Raw genomic sequence first — 12,169 nt, forward strand, 5'->3', positions numbered from 1 at the left:
TGGAAAGCTTAATATCTCTAATATGGAAGTTATTAGAGACAAGAGCAGATGTAATGTGTTTTAATTCTTGGTTCAGTGAATCGGGCGGAGATAGTTTGAGGACTCTGTAAATAAAAGAGTTGACAACCGATGATTTTTGGGCCGTTTGTCAGAATGACTCAATATTAGGTCTGATAAGAATATCTACAAATTGAAGATCATTATTAGTTTAAAATTCAATGGTAAAACGTATGTTAAGGTGTATAGAGCTTTAAATGGCAAAGAAAATCTAGTGGGGATTCTTGACCATAACAGAAGTTTTGTAAATAATATTACAGCAGCCTGCGGAAGTTTCTTTGAAAAAATGATAGTTGGAAATTAAATTCCCAATTCAATCTAATTATTATGTTTTTTGTTTTACTTTTGTCGAATCTTAAATGAAAAAAATTGTAAATTCCAAAAAAATACAATAAAATCCTCTATTTTTAGAATTTATGTAGCCAAAAAGTTTTGGTGAATTGGAATTGTTGAAACAAAAAGGTTGTTTTCAAAAAATAAATTTTAATTTAATCTCGGACAAGAGCTTAAGCAAAGGAGTTCTAAATCCAAATTGTGCAAACGGCAGTATATGTAATAAATGCAAGCTGATGGATATATATTCTACAACATTCCCGTAAAACTTTTATGCTTTGTATACATTATTTCGAAAGTGTTTACTTCGGCAAACAGTGTATTCAACGATCGCAGAAGTCGATGATCCATATCTGAGTCAACAGAAATTATCTGCTAACATAAACATTCACCGCCCCGCCATAATTAGTTAGAAATTTTAAATGGAGAAGAAGTGATCGGCCTTTAATTGTAATTCGATCCCAAATGAGATATATACAAAAATATCGCCGCTATCGCCGAAGCTATAAAAATATTGACTCGTACAACAATCAGAAATCCTTTTTGTTCTAGCAATCGATGCGTTTATTTTAATTGTACCGCTTCGACAGTTACTTCGACTTGTTCGATAACGACTTATCTAGCGCTAATTATATCTATCGATTGCCCACCTAATTGCATGTTCTGTTAAACTGTTAAGCAGCGTGCCTGGCAACGATTCAAAGGACGATTTTTGCTCGATAGAAAAAGCAGGAATCTACTTTTTCAATTTTAAATACATATTTCATTATTTAAATTTCTGATTATAGGCTATCAGCATTTAGGTAATTAGGGCGACCTATTTTTATGTCATGCCGATGCTGTAGACTTCTAGACACACATTTCCATCGGGATCTCAATTAAATATTTTATTTCAAGTAATAAGTTGGTCTTCTGGTCTCTAATCTAATATTTTGGATATTTGGAAAACAACAATATTCGTCAATCCAGCTTATACGACATATACAAGGTGTCTAAAGGTCCTTTAAAATGGATAGTTTACCTTTTAACGAATTTAAACGTCTTGTCTTCTTTTGATTCATATTTTATGGTGGAATTTAATGCACAAAAGTATTAATGAATGAATTAATTATATGTTAAACTCATTTGTTGTTAGATTTGTGAGAAAATTGCTTCTTTTATTATTTATTTATTTATTTATTGGTTGGTTGGTTTTGTATGCAAGAGAGAGGCCTGTTTGTGCGACAAAATTATCAATTTAAGATCTCCGCCATATCTTTATTATAAAATAGATTTTAGAACTGATGTCCACAATTTGTAATATTAGACACAAGTACACAATTATCGTTTCCAAGCATTCATCCAAATTTTAGGGTTCATTTTCATTTGCAATAGCATATTACATTAATAGATACACTCAATTTCTAAGCTGGTAAAATCTATATTACTGGTCATATTATATCATAAATTGCCGCTAATATTTATAAGAATATATATTTTGTACATAGCAGAAACGCCTCAAATATTAGTGGTCATACAGAAGTTTTGTAAATAATATTACAGCAGCCTGCGGAAGTTTCTTTGAAAAAATGATAGTTAGAAATTAAATTCCCAATTCAATCTAATTATTATGTTTTTTGTTTTACTTTTGTCGAATCTTAAATGAAAAAAATTGCAAATTACAAAAAAAAAAAATAAAATCATCTATTTTTAGAATTTATGTGCCCGAAAAGTTTTGGTGAATTTGAATTGTTGAAGCAAAAAGGTTATTTTCAAAAAGTAAGTTCTACCGTTCTATATATCTTGTCCTTAAAATCGGCATTCTGTTATTATATTATTATTGTGATTTTTGGCTAGAAATTAATGAAGTAGTAAAAATATTGTATATAGGCACAAAATACAAAAAAATCTAATTTGTAGTCTTTTTCCGGTATTTCGATTATCTGTAAGTCTGCAACATGACCGGTAAGCAATGAAAATTTCTTCATGCTAGTCAGTGATACTCAAAGAATCTACATCGTTAAAAGAAAGGCATTAGAACGTTCACCTAGAGAGATAGACAACTTGTAAGTTTATTTTCATCTTACACATTTTCTGTAATTTAAGAAATGATTAATACACCATTTTATAGCAGTACACCCTGGTAATTAGTATTATTAACAAATTCTGGGAAAAAAATTGCGTAAAACTTCTACATGTTGTCTAAACACTTACATAAAAAACTTATTTGTTTTCCAATCACAGGTTTCACCAAACAGCAGCTAGCTGACTAGTCCAACCAAAAGCGTCCCTGTTTTTTTAATAGAAAAATTTCAAGAACATTTTAACGTTTTATAAAAACAGGTCTACTTTGGGCTATTTACCTACCTTATTCATAATTGGGTATGTTGGAATAAATGCAACTCTTTACGTAATTCCACTAGCCGTAAAAAGCGAGAATGTTAATTAATAAACGCGTGCTTTCGGCCTCTGTATCCGCCTCCCGCCTTTAAAATGCACAAGTAGTGGAAGTTTAAAATATGAACGCCTAGTTTGCATAATTACAGGTGATTGTGCCGTTATTTATTAATTTTTTCGTGTGCTCGTTGCATAATATAACCGACGATGCCTACTGAATGTTACATCCGCTCGCTTGGGACTGGATTAGACTCCAGGATTTTATTAACCACAAATTGGCAAATAGTTTGTTTGATTATACTTGAACTTCTGTTTCTCCTTTTTCTTTCTTCCTGATGTATACATAGTATTACGTTGATCCTATATATATATATATATATATATATATATATATATATATATATATATATATATATATATATATATATATATATATATATATATATATATATATATATATATATATGCAAGGGACAAAGGATGAAGGCCCATCCAAATATCACCTGCACGAGAGGTAGCGGATTTGATCAGTTACACAGCGGTATAACTGTCCAATGAAGGGTTAAGGAAAGGTAATCTCTCATATCATCCCTCTACCAACACGCAATGGCCAGTCTCTTAGCGTACAGGCTAAAAACCGTGTCAAGAAAACATGGATATACAGTCGAGTATTTTTTAATTTTTCTTTTACTTTTTCCTTTCACTTACATTTAATAAGAAATATATTTCAAGTAAATATCGGCAATCTCATTAAGATTAAGAAAAATAAAATAAAAATCATTTGAAACACTTTATTTAAACGATAAAAAATTAGGCAGTATTAGAAGCAAGAAACTATGTGAAATAAGTCTCCGTACACCATTATTTCTTATGACAAATTGAAAAGTTTCTTAAAGTTTAATATTTTGTACAATTGCCATTTGCTTTAATATGGCATTAAGTCTTTTTGGAAGACTTAAAACAAGCTTTCTTGTAACTTCCGGCGATATGTTTTCCCACCATTCTCTCTTTCCTATTTTTGGTCTACTTTACTCCTAACTTGATATTTTTTCACTCGTCGCTTTATTTCTTCCCACATGTGCTCTATGGGGTTAACATACGAAGATTGTGGTGGTGTATGAAGATGTTGGCGGACATTATGGATCTTCCAGTGACGTGTGTTTCGGATCGTTATCTTGGAATAAATAATAATAACACCCCTCAAGGTTAAGTTTTTCAACTTTGGTTTGAATTATTCTTTAGGATGTTCAAATAGCCATGTTGGTGATTTCGTCAATAAGAGCTAAACTGCAGCTGACATGCACCCCCACAATAAAAGATTACCTCCACCATGCTTCACCGTAGGACAGACATTTTCGATTTTTAGAGCTGTCTTTTTTTCCTCCATACTTTGTCCAGACCATCTGACACAAAAAGATTAATTTTTGTTTTAGCACTAAAGACAATGTTTCTTCAACACTCCTTGGTTTTGTATTGATTTATTACATACTGTACAGTTGAATGTGATTTTTTAATTATTTTACCTTACTTTACTTTACGTTCCATAAATCTAATTTAAAATTTTTCGAAGCGCAATGGGAATTTCGCAATTTTTAGCACTCATTTTGCTTTTACTTCAAAACCACCGACTTAAAAGTTTCGTCAAAAATGAACAAGTATAACTCATTTGTTTAAGCGAAATTTGATACAAGCTGACTTGATAAAATATTTATAATTAACGGTTCTACCTGCAGTTCTGAATAGTGATTTATTAAAGTGTATGGGAGACTTATTTTTTCATAGTTTCTAAATCTGCCTTATTTTTTATCGTTCTAATAATGTATCTCAAATGATTAGGCTAAGTAGTAGTAATACAAAGAAATAAAAATCCATAGTATCTTAACTAGAATCATATACCTAATATTAGAAATCAACGAAAGAAACACAGTGAAAATTATCCAAGCGTATGCCTTAAAATCAATGACGATCAATTCGAAAGCTTACAAGATCAGGAAAAGTGATCCTGGGTGATTTTAATATCAAATTACCCGATAGCCCTTGCTCCTCATGAGTACGAAGAAAGAAACAATAGAGCATGCTTTTAAACTTCTTGTTGCTTCATAAATTGCAATGCAACCAAGGCAAATGTAATTGGGGACCCCTAACGGTGTTACGAAAAATGAAATTGACCGTAGGATATCGGACAGGAGAAATATAATACAAGATGTTACCGTCCTAGCCTACAACATCTAAAAAACATTGATATATAATAAATAAATATTGACCACTTAAATGAACAAATTAATAGACAGAAATACTAGACTAACATGCACAATAAAAACAAATAAAAGATGATCAGAGCATGAAAGTATTCAAACGTAAACCAAAATTAAGGTAAAAAAAAATATTTGTAAGTTGGCAGACAAACACAGGAACAATGTTTCCAGTAGTCACCAGTTAAAAAGGATAGTGAAGGATTATTCGGAACTGTAATCAAGCCAATTTGAAAACCTGCAAACCAAATACCAAAAGTTCAAAGCGTAGGATGGAAGATAGTCCAAACATAACCTCATATGGAAAACAGCCAATTACCTGGTGATAATGACGTAACAATGGAATCAAAAAACACGTTTGCTGTGATTTCCTTGTGAAAAATGAACCAAAACCACCTAATAACTATCATGCTTGAACATGTTTCAGCAATGCGCCCTTGAAATTACGATTTGTCACTAAAAAACGCCCCCTATATTATCTCTCTCTCTCTCTCTCTCTCTCTCTCTCATCTCTCTCTCTCTCTCTCTCTCTCTCTCTCTCTCTCTCTCTCTCTCTCTCTCTTTCTCTCTCTCTCTCTCTCTCTCTTCTCTCTCTCTCTCTTTCTCTCTCTCTCTTTCTCTCTCTCTCTCTCTCTTTCTCTCTCTCTCTTCTCTCTCTCTCTCTCTTTCTCTCTCTCTCTCTTTCTCTCTCTCTCTCTCTCTCTCTCTCTCTTCTCTCTCTCTCTCTCTCTCTCTCTCTTTCTCTCTCTCTCTTTCTCTCTCTAATGGCTTATTCTTCTCCTTCTTAATCCGCTGTCTCCGAGCGCCGAAGGTAGCCCAATTGGCCAATACAATTTTGAAAATTGCTGCTTTAAAGATATCAATTAATGGCCATACCATTCCTGCGCTTTGGGTCTTTGAGCCATGGATTCTGTCTCCTACCCACAGATTCCCTCTACAAAAAACCTTAGTATTTCACAGCTTTCACCACGTATTATATAGTCTATAAATCAGAATTTTTAGTTCTTTAATGCAGCATATTCATTTTTTTGTTTTGTGCGTGCGTTCTTCTATATAAATACATTTCATATTTTAAAGTAAACTGGAAAAATATCAAACCATATCATTCTCATAACAAAATGGTTACTTAATAAAAATATCAGCCTAAAATTTTATTTAAGCAATATTCGATTTAACTACACTTTTAAGACACCCTACAGTGTCCCTATTATTTTAGTTTTTTCATTTCGTATACATAAATGTCATTCTAAACGATTTTTTCCAAAAACGTTTTTGAGCAACTTGACAAATAACTTCACTTTTTTAGGTCGGAATTTTATATGACTGATATCAAAACGTACTTTTAAGTTAAGTGAAGTTAAATGCGATTTAACTTTCCGCCAGACTTGTGATTTTGATAACATTTCTTCTTTGGTTAGTCCTTTGCTGAAATATTGATTCAGGTAGCTAATGAAAGAAAAAAGATGTAAAGAAATTTTTCAGTCGTTGCCTGAATCAATATTTCAACAAAAAGGCTTTCAAAAACTAATCAAAATTAACCAATACAAAAATTCTAACTTTCAACAGTAGAATTTTCACCAATCAAACCTATTAAATGTTACTCTTACATTAATATTTAAACAAAAATTATTTGCGACGAGCAAAACCAGCCGCCATCTCTATAGAAATAATAAATACTTTCGGGCGTACCAAACTTTAAAGTGCGCAATTCTTGTAAAAATACACACATGTTAACAAAATGTGCGTCCAGATGTAGTAAAAAGCATTAATTACAGGGCGGGCTTTTTCAAAACCGTTGAAATAGGCGCAATAGAAGAAGGTCTATACCTGACCCATGCAAGGCCTATTGTCCTCAGGTATTGTTAACCTAACAAAAGACGGTTATGATTCTACAAAAAAAGTCGTTTCGGATTATTTCCGAGTATTCTGAGATAACGCAATATTGATTTTGACCGCCACTCAGAACAAAGTAAATAATAATAAAAATTACGTAATTTATAATATAGTATATACAGAATGAAAATAATTCCAAAACGTATTTCTAAGTCAAACTGAAACAAGTATAAATTTGTGGCAGGTAAGACGTTCCGACAAAATAATGTAGTGGCGCACCAAGTTGTTTCTTATAATTCTCTGTTTTCCCACAAATAAATAAAACTTTCTAATAGCGACAATTTTGCTATTGACAAAATTTTTATTTACTTGATCTTTTCAAATTTTGGTCTTGATGAAATTTACATTTTATTACTCTCTCGCAATAAGAAACGAAATGTAGCCTGTAAATATATAACTTAACTTATGCAATATATATAAGAAATCCAAAGAATATAATACTCCAGCCTACCTATGCTTCATTGAAGCACTTGAAAATGTAATACATTTAGTGTATAACAGAAATATACCCATAAATATTATTCAGAAAATATATACTTGAATAATAACATCCAAGCCCGTATTAATAACAAGTTAACTAAACCTATCCAGGCCAACAACGGTATCAGACAGGGAGACCCTCTTAGTCCGTTATTATTTAATATAATTATGGATGAAGTGATAAAAAAAGTTCGTTTGGGTAGAGGGTACAGAATGGGTAATGATGAAGTGAGAATTATCTGTTATGCAGACGAACGAAGACGATCTGCAGGGACTTTTAAACATCTTCAACCGCACAGGCAAGCAATTTAACATGACTATCTCAGCCCAAAAAACGAAATGTATGACCACATCAAAAGAGCCGCTCAGATGTAAACTGGAATTGGACGGGCAAGTAATTCAACAAGAGATGGAGTTTAAATATCTGAGTATTGACATTACCAGTTATCGAAATATGGAGGACGAAGTGAGGCAACAGGTAGCAAAAGCCAATAAAGTGGCAGGCTGCTTAAACGATGTAATTTGGCGAAACAAACATCTGCAAAAACATACAAAAGTACGATCAGACCGATCATGACCTACACGGCAGAAACAAGATCAGACTTCTGGAGACTACGGAAATGAAGATTCTCCGCTGCATCTCAGGAAAAACACTGCTAGACAGAGAAAGAAACGAAAACATCAGGCAATCGTGCGGAGTGGACAACGTGAACGACTGGGTGCTCCAAAGAAAAAGACAGTGGAATGACCATATTAACCGTATGCAAGATGACAGGCTAGTAAAAATCGTTAGAGGCAAACCACCAGACGGAAGACGGAGCGTGGGACGACCGAGAAAAAGATGGAACGACGATCTCAATCCAGATTGAGAGGCGACCGATGAAACAACAGGTCATAGGCCTACTATAGAAGAAAGGAGAAGAAGAAGACATATACAACTGTCAATGTCAATTTAAGATTTATTATTATTTATGGGATTTGGTGTTCACACATAGCTTTAGCCGGTCAAACCTGGCCCGGCTTGCGGAAAATGTCACTTTATGGCGTTAGTTTCGTTACCCACGTTCACTAGCCACTTCGAACGTTTCGGGTATTTTAGTGACGGGTTTGGGAGCGATCGAATGTTTTCGCTAGTTGTTTTCGCAATTCTGGCGATCACGTCACACGTCACTTGGTGAAAGTACGCACTTTATTATTTATTACTAAATATTATGCCTGTCAGTATTTTTTCAATATCTTAATTATCATAATAATTCTGTTTCCTCCCGTTTCTATTTCCATATTATTAAAAAAGATTTACTTTTAAAAACTTTGCCGCCTTGGTTCTCAAAAGCTAAAATGTTTAGGAGATACGTTCATCCAAATCTCACATAGCAGCATTTTGCGTCATTGTCTCTCTAAACGGCGATCTTGTACTTACTTGTACTTGTACTTTGTATCCCTCCTCCAAATTATTTGATATTGGCGTTAGAGTGCCTGTATTATTAGTACAGGCAAGGCCTCCTTATATCAAAGAGCTATATGACTACTTATTGATTGAAAACGACATTTGAAAAAATAGGTCTTATTTGTTAAAAGTGAGCTTAGAAATTACTAGCACATACTACTTGCTTTTTACAAAACTTCTGGATACCTCCTGCGTCGGTTTTTGGTTAGACGAAATTGCTGACGTTTCGCCAATCATCCTGTTGGCTTCTTCAGAGCTTGATGAAAACTGTTTCATTACTTGTTGGTTGAAAATAAGATTTGAAATAATATGTTTTATTGGTTGAAAGCGAGTTTGGAAAGTAGTAGCACATGCGTGTACTTCATATCCCTTCTCGACATTTTTTGATGTTAGCATCAAAGTGCCTGTATTATCAACATATGCAAGGCCTCCATACATCGTCAAATAGCCATAGATTTACAATATTGGTTGAAAGTGAGTTTGGAAAGTACTAGCACATCGTGTCCTTAGTATTCCTTCTCGACATTTTTAAAAGGTGGCATTATCACAGGCAAGACTGTCATATATCAAATAGCTATATAGATACTTATTAGTTGAAAATAAGACATTATCAGCACAGGCAAGGCCTCCATATATCAAATAGCTATTTGGATACTTATTGATTGAAAACGACATTTGAAATGATATTTATCAAGTAATTATATATCAACAGACCAGCCACTGTGGACCTGATTAATTACTACCACACAATGGCTCGCCTCATTTTACATTAACATATTTTTTTTCAGGAACTTCGCCTCGAACCTGGCCATATTCCCACGACAGTCACCGAGATCTCAATCAGCGGAGGGAGCGTGATCGCGTTCGCCCCCAAGGTATTCAGCGGCCTGCCCGCTTTTACCCTTCTTCGGCTTGATGGTGTAAAGCGGGTCCTGATAGAGACCAAATCATTCTATAACATAAACTCTTCTAGTCTACTCGTTCAGATAATCGGCTGTGATGATCTTGTGATCAACAATGGAGCTTTTGAGGAGATGTTGGTCAGTATAACAATATATCTCAATACCTCCCTAAAATGTTTGAAAATATACCGAGCATATTTTTATTTTTCCATAGGGCACTTTGTCCGTTGAGGTGGTAAGCACCAACAGTGTAATAGTGGGACGGGCTCCGTTCAGCAAACTGATCAACTGTACATTTCAAAATATCGGAAAATTAACTCTAAGCAACCGTGCTTTCGAGATAAAGAACATGCGGACCGCAACCAATGAACGGCATGGTCCGGTAACTGTGGTAAGATTTAACGCTTAGCAATAAGGAAAATGCCTAGAGATTTATCATATTTTCCGGTTTGCCTCAAATGTGCATATGGTTTTTTGAAATACAATATAAAATGGTAGTATTTTGGTTACCGGTGAATGCGCCGGGTCGTTCCTTACAATATTTCCACAATATTGTGGATTTGGTCGAGGCACAGAAATATATTTCGATTAGAAATTATCTTTTGACCATCTGTACCTTCTCATCGAGCATGAAATAATTACGTTTGTAAATACAAGCCTCTCCTCTGCGTTTCTTTTCGTTTGAATAAGCTTGGCCAAAGTTCACTGTTTTTTGGTACTCGTCGCTTTCTCTTAACTTTTGCTCAGGAAGCAATCGTTATATTACATGGTAGAGTCAACCACACGAAAGTGTTGATGGTAGAGCTCGCGTTCTCTATTCCCTTTCATTAGAAGTGAATATGAATTCTACGGTTTGTCCACATATCCAAGGAAATTATTTAATGTATAATATTGAGTGAACCAAACATAGCACTTGATTAGTCTCATCCGATGATTGTGCTATTGATAGACTAGACTACTATTAGTCTTAATCCTATCTTTATTTATAAATAAAATATACCGAGTGAGTACTTAAAAGATCGCATAAATTCAATAAATCTCAAAACATTTTGAAATATTTTTTTGATTTTTCTATTGACACCTGTCAAATATGTTTCGTTATTTAAATTTTGATTTTATCCGGCCATTTTTAACAGGCGACCCTTCAAAAGATTTTTATATTTTTCACCCTATCTTTAGAGATTTTAAAATACAACTCCGAGTAAGGAAGTTACTTTGAATTGTTTCCCAATATTAATTATAAATTTCCTTTTGTAGTATTCGATATTTTGCTTTGTGCTATCTCATAATTAAATATTTGGTTGCGAAAACAAAATATACTGGAACCGAAAGAGTAATTTTTGCAATGCGAAAAGGATTAACAATATCAAGTAAATGAAGTCTGTGACTTGACAAGCTGGGTGAAAATTTTAAAATATTGTATTAGAAAAACATCTCTCTAATTTTTCAAAGAAACTTCCACAGACTACTGTAATACTATTTAGTAAACTTCTGGATTCCTCCTCGGTTGTTGTTGAATCCAACTTGCTGACGTTTCGCCAGTCATCCTGTTGGCTTCTTCAGAGCTTAATTGAAAGTGTCTCGTATTCTATTCTGTACCTGCTTATATATTAATTCAGGGGGGCGGAGTTAAAGCAGGACCATGAACATTATCTCAGATGACCATATTGGTGAAAGGTAAATACCTGAGTCGTGGTTAAGAAGAATTGGTTACATGCAAGAATTTGAATTTTATCGAATAAAATTTTATGTCCGGTTTCGTGATTGTATTCGGCAGCTGCTAATGAGTTTACTTGTAGAGGTGTTAAGGCTCTTTCATGTTCTTTGAGCCTAGTTGATATTTTTCGTCTAGTCTCTTCAATTCCATGTCCCATATACGTGGAATAGTGTAAACTGCTGGCATCTCAAACAGATTTTTTTCTTTGACAGATCGAAAATGTTGAGATGAGATTGGACAAGTGGCTAATCTGGTTTTAACGTTATATTTCTAAAAACTTTTGATATGTGGTCAGTGATGTTGTGAATGTCAGAAAGTGGAAAGTGTGCGGTTGCTTTCGGACCTCATTGTCTTTGGAAGGTTCTCGATAAGTGTACTTCGTGATGAAACGCTTAATGTCTCTAATGTGTAAATTATTAAAGAGTAGAGCAGATGCAAGGGGTTTTAATTCTGGGTTCAGTGACGCCGGTTGGGATAGTTTTACGACACTGTAAACACGACAGTTGGTAACCATTGATTAGGCCAATGGTGATATGACAATGCCTTAATGTTTCGGTTTGTGTGCGTAGGTTTTCTATACACAGAATGAGCCATTGTTAAATCAATAGAAAATCGGAATTAAAACACCTTACATGCTCGTTCCCAATTAGACATATTGAGCCCGAATGCAACACTATATTGTCCTTCCTTGCAGTCAAAAAACCATTGACCA

General features: G+C 34.0%; 2 protein-coding genes across 3 annotated transcripts in view; one reads left to right on the forward strand and one right to left on the reverse strand.

The window, feature by feature from the left end:
* LOC132707144 (E3 ubiquitin-protein ligase MYCBP2) overlaps positions 1-12,169 on the reverse strand; it is a 218,337-nt gene that overhangs the window by 96,385 nt on the left and 109,783 nt on the right. The gene's annotated exons all lie outside the window — the stretch shown is intronic.
* The window catches only part of LOC132707628 (uncharacterized), a 68,064-nt gene that overhangs the window by 49,615 nt on the left and 6,280 nt on the right, over positions 1-12,169 (forward strand). Inside the window, exons 2-3 of the mRNA XM_060679540.1 lie at positions 9,627-9,878; positions 9,955-10,131. Of these exons, the coding sequence (XP_060535523.1) occupies positions 9,627-9,878; positions 9,955-10,131 (429 nt within the window). The remainder of the gene's footprint in view (positions 1-9,626; positions 9,879-9,954; positions 10,132-12,169) is intronic.

The sequence above is a fragment of the Cylas formicarius genome, unplaced genomic scaffold, assembly GCF_029955315.1.
Source record: "Cylas formicarius isolate icCylForm1 unplaced genomic scaffold, icCylForm1.1 PGA_scaffold_9__14_contigs__length_23061073, whole genome shotgun sequence".
Lineage (NCBI taxonomy): Eukaryota > Metazoa > Arthropoda > Insecta > Coleoptera > Brentidae > Cylas > Cylas formicarius.